Source organism: Monopterus albus, unplaced genomic scaffold (genome assembly GCF_001952655.1).
Source record: "Monopterus albus unplaced genomic scaffold, M_albus_1.0 scaffold511.1, whole genome shotgun sequence".
Classification (NCBI taxonomy): domain Eukaryota; kingdom Metazoa; phylum Chordata; class Actinopteri; order Synbranchiformes; family Synbranchidae; genus Monopterus; species Monopterus albus.
The window spans coordinates 84,537-95,627 of record NW_018128391.1 but is presented as its reverse complement, the minus strand read 5'-3'; the positions used below and the strand labels follow the sequence as shown (position 1 = coordinate 95,627).

At 40.7% G+C, this 11,091-nt stretch overlaps 1 protein-coding gene across 1 annotated transcript; it reads right to left on the bottom strand.

Annotated features, from left to right (window-relative positions):
* Positions 1-4,223: 4,223 nt before the first annotated feature.
* Positions 4,224-7,442, bottom strand: LOC109952889 (mRNA decay activator protein ZFP36L1). Its single transcript, XM_020588198.1, is given in 3 exon segments — positions 4,224-5,701; positions 5,704-6,292; positions 6,985-7,442. Coding segments are annotated over 3 exon segments (1,224 nt in total). The 5' UTR covers positions 7,036-7,442; the 3' UTR covers positions 4,224-5,117.
* Between the last annotated feature and the right edge of the window lie 3,649 nt (positions 7,443-11,091).

Genomic DNA, 11,091 nt, shown 5'->3' with positions numbered 1-11,091 from the left:
ATTTGATTTGATTTAGGGTAAAATCATTTATTTGCTTCTCGGAGGTCCTTATGGTGTTTGTTGTTCTTGTGGTGTTTTGTTGTTTGCTCTCTATTGTTGCTGGAACACTGGAATTTCCCCATTGTGGGATCAGTAAAGTCTTACCTTACCTTAAAAGCAGAAGATACAGCCAGCACTTCTTTATCTGCACAAAATTAAAATAAGTCACCCTGCAAAATGCAACTGTGCAACTCCAGTATCAGAGAGAGATACACACCCCTATAGCGCACAAGTCTTGGCCACAGGCTACCATCTTGTTTGCAGCCAGGTACCTTTCTGCTGCTCCCTCTTGCAGACTTTGTCACTCTTTATAAGTCACCTGATTTCTTCCTTTGCTCCTGTTATCATTACTCTGGCCACTAGAGGTCGCCTAACAATAAATCCTAACTATGGGTTATAATAAACAGACATGTGACATATTTAGTTTTTTTTTTAGAGAATGGCTGTCTCAATTAATAAACTGTGTTAAAGAAACACGTTCTTATATTACACAATATAGTTGTGTATAAGTATTAAGTGCTCCAGTAGAAAAACATGAGTAAATGTACCTCAACTGTCACTTTTGGTGCCACACATAGCAGCGCCCATTACAGCAGCATTACCTTGACTTAAACTGGCATCCTCTAAACTCACTGTGTGCCTGTCTGGATGCAGCAGCCGAATGACTATAGTGTAAAAATGGCACTTGTAATTGAGCTGGATGCTTAAATGTACTATGTTGCATAGTGTGTAACATGTTGATTTCAGTTTCTACTGCTGTCTTATACTTATACAGACTGCCCATTCAAACTTCACCCAGTCCCATCCAGTTCACCAGTAATTCTTCTTTTTCTCTCCTGTCTCTGAGCCCAGCACTAACTTTTTCCTGCTGCTAAATTCTCCCAGATCACTTCATTCACCCATCCCTTTCCATCCACAGAGAGGGAAGCTGCCCCTCACCCTCTCTCCCAGGCTTATTCCAGTTCCTTCCCATTGAGATACATTAGCATACAGATGTTAAACTGAAAAGGGAAAGCACGGAAACACAAAGAGCCTGCATGGCTGGGGGGTGCAGCACAGGGATGGCCCTTGGCCTTTTTAGGGTCTTACAGACACACATATTCTTGCACACACACAACCATTGCTTTTGAATGGTAAGTAGCCATAGGAGGCTGTGGGAGTCTGCTCCTGCTGCACTCTGATATTCATTCAGCAGAGTTAAACCCTCATGTGGTGCCCCCAGCTGAATGCCATCACATGCACACATGAACTCACACAGGACCTCAACTGCCTCTTTTGTGTGTGCACTGAGACACAATGTGCATGTATACTTGAACCTATTTGAGAGTTTCCCAGTAAAATAATAGGTGGCTGTATTTTTTTTCTAATTTTCAGATAAATTTTAATGGAAACAAACAAGTTTAGGAGTTCCAGTATGTGATTAATGTTACAATATATAAGTGTTTACTGGTAAATTCACATATATAATCAAAGATTTGGAATCATTATAAAACCTTGTATTCTTATTTCTCTAATCTAGCTTTTAACAGCACAATAAAACAATAACTTGGATTCAGTTGTTGCTCCTTGTATTAAAGTCCTACCAGGTGCCGCTTCCGTGTTTTGAGTTATGGTGTATGCACATAAAATTTGGAACCAAATTTAATTTGATCAAGATACATCTCACAGGGAAATATAATACTTTTTACTCCATTATATTTATCAGACAGTTGTAGTTACTTTGCAGATTAAGATTTTACCTCACAACATACCATCATCATTTATCTACAGTATCTATCTCAACATTTTCTAAAAAATATTTTGAGTGCAAGACATATATTTGTAAAGGAGTATTTTATATGGTACAATTGATACAACCATCACACACACACACACACACACACACACACAGAGGCAGGGGAGGACCTCAACTTCTGCTCCACTTTGTGTGAATAGATGGAAATCAGTCACAAGTATCTCTGAGTCCCATTGTGTGCTGGGGACTCTTTGTTCGAGCATCTGTTGCCCAAACATTCTCCTCAGTGTCACTCACTCTAAATTGGTCTGTTCAGACGAGTTGCAACAAAACCCACTCCTCTTCCCACACATAAACACACATACAGAGGGGAGGGCTGGGAGAGTCCCTAAATGCAAGTAAGAGAAAGAGTTAATCTTTGTTCCCTTTGTGTGTCAGTGGGACACAGATGATCGTAAAGGCCCTAGATGCAGTAGCATTTTAAAGTGATGCTTGTGAGAGAACCTTCATCACAAATGCACATTTGAGTTCTTTCACCATGTTAAAGCTTCCTGCTCAACATTCTCATTGTCTTTGGTGACTCATCTCTTACTGCCCCTGTAGATCTAAGCCATTTATTGCAGGCTCTGCTTATAATTTAGTTAAGAAACTTTCTGCTGAGATGTGTTAGTACTTTTCTGTTTTATTGATTGCTGTCTTCATCAAATAGCTCATTTAGTGACATTAAAGCTTTACTCTATTGAAAGAATTTAATTCACCATTACACCTCTAATGTTCATGTAAATTCAGGAAATTCTTCTGACTTCGTTTTGTCCCTGAAGACGCCTGAGTTCTGATCATGTCCCTCCGAGTCCTTGCAGAGAATAGACATCAAATGTAGAGCTAAGAAGTGTTTTTGTAGAGATGAGAGTGAGCAGAGGGGGAGAATGTGAGGCAGGCGTAGCATGGACATGGGGTTGGGAGGATACAGATGAGTGAATGATGTGGGTCAGAATTAGGTGTTTGTTTGGTAGAAGGTGCCAAAGCTCAGCCTTAAAGCAAAGTGTTTATATGTTGCTTACTACTGTGCTTAAGTTTCCTACAGACTTTTTATCATAAGTTATTCAAAATAAAAGTTGCATCATTCATCAGAAAATGTCTTAAATATCCTTGATTTTATAGAACCACTTCAGACTTCCAGTGTGTTATAGAATACAACACAATCACACAACAGTATAATGAGATTCAAGTGAGCCCAGCTGATATTTTTCAAAGACCTTTATTTTGAAATAAAGATGAACAAATATATTAAGATAAGGAGCTAGGATATCAACATAACTCACGGAATGTAAACAATAAATGCACTTAACTTATGTAAAACAAAGAACACAACCAAACAACACAATATAGGTTTTGCTTTGAAAAACAAAATAAATAAGACTTTAAGTTAAAAGATACAAAAACGGCTTGCTGTCAAGTCAAGCTAACAATAGGCTACAGCAACAGGAAGCATCACTGGACTTGTCAGGGCAGGTTGAGTTGATTTCAAGACAAAAGCAAGTAATACAAATCTTGCCTGGTTTCACCTGAACCCACTTGATTTCACCTGCTGCTCAGAGTTAGCTAGCTAGCTAGTGTGCAACAGAGGTCAACCCACAAACATCAAGGCAGCTCTGATAGATAAAAATCAACTACAAACATCTGTCACCTTTTCACCTGTGTTTACACAAGAGAAGAAGATAGCACACCGGAGTTGTAAACTGGTAGGAATAACCACACAGAAAGACCACAGTGCAGCAATACAGCAGTCCTGAAATAAAACTAACACTGTTTTCTAACATCATTCTTTTGGTGGTTGTGTAGCTCCAAACTGATGATCATATTGTACTCACATTTTTATTTGCCACTGCTGATTCACACTGAGGCCATGGATGAGTGGCAAACCCCTCTTTCACCATAGTTTTGCTTTGTATGTAGAGAACAGTAGTTAATGCTTAGAAAAAGGTTATTACAGTCAGAAGCATGAGACTTAATGGACAGGAGAGCAGACTCACTGTGTGCTCACATAAACAGCAGAAAGAAGATGTTTCTCCAAAGCTCAGTTGTCTCCATGTGAAAAGAGCAACTGCTGACTAACTGATCGAGCTGCTTGTGATGTGAAACCCCAGTGTTTTGATTTCTGCCAGGCCTATCAGCCAGTAAGGCAACATACATATAGAATGCCAGAATGTCTTGCTTCCACCTTTCCTCTCATCTCCTCATGGCGTCTTAAAGCTACTGGATAGTGTAAAGCAGGCAGACAGACAACATGAATGCATACGTAAAGTATAATTTCTCTGGCATTATAAAAATGCATAAATTACAAAGCAAACTGACAGAAACAACAAATCAAACAAAAAAGCAATAAATAAGTCTAAGACGTTTCAAGCTATAATATCAATAATCATAACACTGTTAGCTGTGATGGCTAAAGGCTGGAGTAACAGGGTAATGCTAACATTGACTTTGGTAACTAGACCATGGGTTTGCTAAGGCGGTTTAACTGAATCCTTGCCAGGCAGTTAAAATGGCGAACAAATACAATCAATCATGGCCACAGCCATGCAACCGGTTACTTAATCAATCAATCAGTGACCATACAGTTATTTAACCCTCTTACTCAGGGACAAAAGGTTCATTTCATACAGTTGGAGAGCTTGAAATATGACTGGAGAAGTGATGCAGGCTGCCATCACTGAAACGGTTTGTAATGACTAGTATGAATAACAAGATCCGTAAGAAACATCACTGCTGTATTAGAAAAGTGGATGAGCACACTGGTCATACATAGGGCAAACAGCATCTCAAAATCTCTCTTCAGTCGGGGTAAAGGAAATTCTCACACAGAACTTCCCACTACGCAGGAAAAACAAGCACCCTCTGAGGATTCTCTAAGAATGGGTATACAACAGTATACAGCAGTAACAATGGCATAAAAAACGTACAAAATTACCAAAAGAAACAAAAAACAAAAAGAGAAGTCAGCTAAAACTGGACGAACACTGAGCAGCGGTACAACTGCTTGGATGAGAAATGCAATATGCACAAAGTTAGGTACGTTTACCTGGCTGCATTTAGGGAGGGACTGAAAACCTAACGTTTTAATCCTTTGTGACTTGTATATGAACTTCATGTGTTTTAACCAGCTTTGATCATTTTCTGCTATTGTTAGACTCTAAATCATGCAGACAGACTACATGCGTCAAAGCTGCTCTTGTGTTTTTTGACCGTGTGCAAAAACCATCATCGGATCCTGGTCACACAAAGTTAAAACAATTAGACCATCTATCCCTGATTAAATTCAGCCCTTCAGTAAAACCCTTCCCTACTCATCTGAAACAGACAGGCGGCTAAAGATGGGCAAGCGTCTGCCCTCAAAGCTCGGAGACTCTGTGCCGCTGGAGGAAGAGCTGAGGGAGCAGGAGGAGGTGTAGCCTTCCTCAGAGAGGGAGTCAGCTGAGGAACAACGCTGAAGGCCAGGGAGGCTGCTCAGGGAGACCGGCAGCTTCTGGGGGAGGTTGTAAGGCAGGCTGGAGTTTGTGGAGATGAAGGTGGAGGGGGTAGACTTGACGCTGACAGAATCGGTCACAGGATAGAAACGAAGAGCTGAATCACTGCTGCCGCCTGCCAGGTCAGTCATGCCAGAGAAGGGGTAGGAGCAATGCTTCAGTGCCCCCGGCTCAGGGAAGAGAGGAGAGAGGAGCTCTGGGCTCCCTGCAGAGGATGGAGGAGGGGAGACAGAGGAGGCCCGGGTGAAGAGGAGGGAGGACGGCTGTATCTGCTCAACTGGTTGAAAAGTCTGTGGCAAGGAGGAGAAGCCAGCAAAGCTCAGGCTGTGACGCAGCAGAGGAGGCCTCACTTTTTGTTTCTGTGGTGGTACAGAAGCACTGCCAGCGTGAATCTCATCAGCGTGCGGCAAGGCTCCGTCTTGTTTTTGGGGTGCCTACTGAGGCCTCTCAGCTCGTCTAAGCCATGGGCAAACTGGCACTTGGCGCCGTACTTGCATGCCCCACTTTCCTCATAGGTGCGGCAGAGTTCGGTCTTGTACCTGGTGGAGATGTGAGGTGAGGGGGCCGGGGGTCTGGAGGCAGAGGAGAAAGCAGTGGAGGACAGAGAGGTGTTACTGATGCACAGGCTTGGTGGAGGAAGTGGCACTGGTGGGGACATATGAGCCATTCTGTCCTCTCTGCAACCCAAACTGCAGACATTGCCCTCAATCATGCTGACTGAGCGGTCGACCCTGAAGGGGATGTGGCTGAGCAAGGAGCGGGGAAGCTGACCCTCCCTGCTCCACTGCTGGTTGGAGGCCATATTGAGCCCCCAGCAGGTTGACTCAGTCACCTCACAGCTGCTGCTGCTGCTGTTGAACTTGGAGTTGGGAAGGGTCACAGGGCAGAGAGAATGGCGACGCTGGAAGCCCAGGACTCTTTGACTGTGCTCCTGCAGCTGGTGCTGTGAGCTGATCAATGAGCCATCTGTCGCCTCCAGGCCACAGAAATTCTGTCACACAAATAGAGAGAAGAATAAATGTGAGCCTTTTGCATTCCTGGAGGGCTGGAGCGAGACTGGCAGGGCCAGGTCGAGCTGAGAAGAGATTTTAAAGCTGCAGCTAAAGCAATGAACAGTTTTATCTTGTATAAACAAATAAAACTAAAAGTTTAAATAGAATGTGTTGTGTTGAATCTGAAAACACACTAAAAATCAAGTTCCACTAAGTACTATGTTCTGTGCCAGTAACACTTTATCTACAAAATACTAAACAGTGTATGGAAAAATCAGGCAAAGCACATAACAATTTTTCATACAAATTATTAGAGCAAAATTTAAAAAATACTCGTTCAAACCCAAAACACCTTAACCCTAGACTTTCACTTTTCTGATGATGTGTCGAATAATTATATGATTGTTTACAAAAGAAGTTGCGAACCAAACATTTGACTTCCAAACCAAAAACTGCAGTAAAATGGATTGGTTCATCATTAATAATACCATTTCTGTAAACAGATTTTAGACGTATCAATGAAAAACACTTTATCTGCAAATTAGTCTTTAGTTTAGTAACTTTTCATCACTTCCTTATCTTTTCCCACATCAAGAAATATTGTTGATACTACACTCTTGAACTCATCCTCAGCTTTAACTGATCACCAGGATAAGTATGAAAGTTTGAAATGGTCATTAGTGGCTCTCACCTTGCAGAACTCATCCAGATCCAGGAAAGGCGTTAGAAAATCTGAAGGCATGGTTGGCTCCGCCGTCCTCGCTGAGTGAAGGAGCTGGACGTCTGATCCAACGGTAGAGGGAGGGTGGGGAGGACAAAAAAAGAGAGGCAAAGTCTGGTCTTTGGGGAACTGCGACAACAGAGACTGGGTTTAAGGGTCTGGAAAAAACTCGCAGACTTCACTTTGGCCCTCTGATTGTTAGAAACTCCTTGCCCAAGGAGTTGAAAGATAATTTTTTGGCAGGGAAAGGGAGAGAAATGGAGAAGTAGTTAGGTCCGCTGTGAAGGAGATACAGAGCAACGTGACTCTAGGAGGAAAGTTCCTCGACCATCTGCTGGAATCTGCTTAAATACTTGGGGAAACCCACCCATGCTCCCCCACCTCCTGCATGTGTTCTTCAGGGGGCAGGGCAGGGAGTGTGTGTTAATATGTGTGTGTGTTAGGGGGTGGTGGGGGAGGTGGCCCTGCATTGTAACGTGTGCTGGGGGGCAGGGTGGGTACAGAAAGGGGAGAAGGGAGCCGAATGAAGCTACTTTTCAACCCATTCATTACCAAATCCTTAAAGATGCATTCTTCTTTTTTTACCATCCCCTCAGTGTGTTTTGAATCAATACAGCTGAGGAGATAATGACCAGTGGTGCAAAAGCTACTATTTACTATCATTAGTGCAGTTAAAATGCAGCAAGGTTGGTTAAAAATATCTGACATGTAAACTGAAAAAGTATATAAGTATATAAAGAAGTATATAAAATGCTTTCTAAACTTTTATATTACATTTGTTCCTATTGCTTTCAGCTACATTACATTTCTACATTCAACACAAATGAATGTGACCAACCCAAAATTCACATATGGCAGAATTTTGCAACCTGATTTTTTTGCTCTGGACAGGATGTGTTGTAAACACATACATCATACATCGTGGATACTGTCCCAGTATCCTTTTAACTTGTTGATTCTTGGCTTTATCAGGACCTGGTTACTGGTTACCAGTGAATCACAGCACAAACATATAGAAGACAAGTAAAAATATCACACACAATCAAGGATTAAGCAGTAAAGATCTCGGTGCTTTCAGATTCTGTTCTGTCATATTATTAATAGCAGTACATTTCATCTACTTGATGGGAAAATTTATTCCATGACATATCTACTACTGCACCAACACCCAATATCAGCCAAACATATTTCTCCCCATAAATGGCAGACGAATTGATCTCAGACTAGTTTGTTCTCAAAATATACTCATATCTGATAGTTGTCCAGTGATTAACTCAGACTAGACTTCTTGTTTTTTTCACAATATGAATGAAAACTAGAGTTTGTGTGCTGTTTGTCTGCTCTGATTTCCTCCCAGAGTCCAAAGTCATGTTGACTGGAAACCCCACAGTGCTCACAGGTGTAAATGGAGTGTGAATGTGTTGGACTGATCTGGCTGAGGTGCACCCCACCCAGTTTTGTGTTCCTTGCCTTTTTTCAAAGTCACAGATGCCTTGGAGGAAGAAATGATGTCACTAGTTGACGTAAAGACAAGACATGTTCTCTGGAAAAACTAAATTCCAGTTGTCATTAGTAATGAGCAAAATGTTTAAAAATGCCTTTTGTTGCTGCTGTATCTAAATGAGATACAGCAGCAATTTAAACAATTTAATTAATTGTTTAAATTGATTAATTTAAACAATTTAATTAATTGATTAGATTTGATTTTTTTCTTTCAAACATGTGTGTTAACATTCTTACATAATGACATACTTTGATAATTATCTTCTACATCACACAAGTAGAATTATTACAGAGTATTAACATTCATATACCACACCCACAATGTTCCATCTAATTAATCATTAAGCCTGTTCTTGCATATATCTTGATTGACACATACCTTTATATTTATGTTTAAACTCGTCAATTCTATTACTATTTTTTATGTCTACACTTAAATTATTCCATAGTTTTACCCCACTTATGGAAATACAGAATCTTTTTTTGGTTGTACGTATAGCATGAATTTTATAATTTAACTGACCCCTTAAATTGTATCCCCCTTCCCTTTCATTAAATAGTTTTTGAATTCCACCAGGTAATAAATTGTTCCTGGCTTTATACATAAACACAGCAGTCTTATATCCCACTAAATCAAAACATTTTAACAATTTAGACTGTATGAAAGCTCCATTGGTGTGATCCCTATATCCCATCTTATTCACAATTCTTATCACTCTTTTGTGTAATATATACAATGGTTGAAGTGAGCTTTTGTATGTATTTCCCCAGTAAATACAATGTTTAAATACAATTTACTATTCTTCCTTTTCAAGATCCTGAGTGAGGTCAAATTTCACTCACTTCATTTTGTATTTTTTTACTGATGGCCCCACATGTATCAGCGAGGAGAATAAATCCTGACACCTGGGCCATTGGAGACCCAGTCACTTCTCCTGCTGTGATGGTTTCAACAAGTCCTCCAACCTATACGACCCATATGGTCATTTGTCCTTTCCTTCTCATACGACCCATAGGGGCATATCACGAAGTAGCACTCTAGTTCAAAGCTTGTTGTGTGCTGTTATGTTGAAATGCTAATTCAGGTCAGTGAAGATGCTTCACAGCTGGCAGGATGGAAAGGTGCCCCCCGTTAACCCAGTAATACACATTTCACAACATCTCATTTCTCAGCATTTCATGTTGGGTCCATGGTTGTGGCCCCCAACCCCTCCCCACAGCTGTCAGACTGTACAATACATCTCTGCAGGGATAAGTTAGGTGAAATTATGAGGGACTATGTAATAGTCACTTGAGGTGCAATACTCAAATCCTGGGGGTAAAATGCATTGTAAATATGCACATGTGTAAAATCTTGCCCTTGATTTCTCTCAAATACTTTATATTGTCTTGTTTGAGGTATCTTTGAATAGTTTTTCTCATGGCTGAAATACAGGTATTTCCCCCATTGTGGGATTAATTATGGGAGTATTATTCTTGTTCTTGATTTCTTGATCTCTTGAATACTATATTTTGTATTGTTCTTAGGTATCTTGATTTGTTCTCAGGGATTAATTATGGGAGGATCATTCTTGTTCTTGATCCTAAGTCCTACCTACCTACCAGCCTGGGTTTTACAGAAGTATTCCACTGCTCTGTTTAGAAAGGTGCTATATAAATAAATGTTGCTTGCTGCTCTGGATCAGAGTGAGGCCTGAACATGTAAATAAAAGAGTTGCTGAGGTGTGGATTTCTGAAGAAAACTCCAGATCATCTTCAGGGTCAGCTATGTTTAATGCCCACTTTCGATGATGATGATGGAAAGTAAAAGCCCCATCCATCACTGGCATGTACAGAACTGCAGGTGCAGAAGTCTAATCCAAACCTAATGCTCAGTCAAGCAAACAGCTAGCTGTTTGCCACCCTCTGATCTTGCGAAACTCCATTATGGCTGCTATATGACCACAGAAGAAGTCAGGGTGGCATAGATGTGCCAATCAAGTTTGAAGAAAATATGACTTTTCTGTGGTGCTACTGTCTCAGCACTGTGGCTCTGTCCATTAAACTAGACTGTTGTTATATACCATAAGTATCTGATATGTTCTGGAGTTGACTGAAAAGCTTTGTCTGTGACAGACCGGCGACCTGTCCAGGGTGAACCCCGCTTAGGATCGGCTCCAGCCACCTTCTACCCTTGTTAGGATAAACGGTATAGATTATGGATGGATGAAAAGCTTTGTAAAACATTAATGAAACCAATCTAAACATTTTTAATTTAACACAACCTACTGTATGTAAACCACTGTGCAGCCATTGTGGATGTATTGTAACTGAAAGAAAGTCTGATAATTATTATTTTGAAATTCAAAATAATAATAATTTGAATCAGGAAGTGTCATTTCTTCAGAAGGATTCCTGTTGAGTTGAGAATGAGGGTCAGAATAAGGGTTAGGTTTAGGTTCCAACTCTCACTGGAACTGTGGTGTTGTATACTGAACCATTTTTCCTTTGGGAAACTGACTAGTGGACTAACTACTGTACATTATAATTATGTTGATTTGGTCATAGAGATTTGACTGAGAGCTCAGTTCAGCA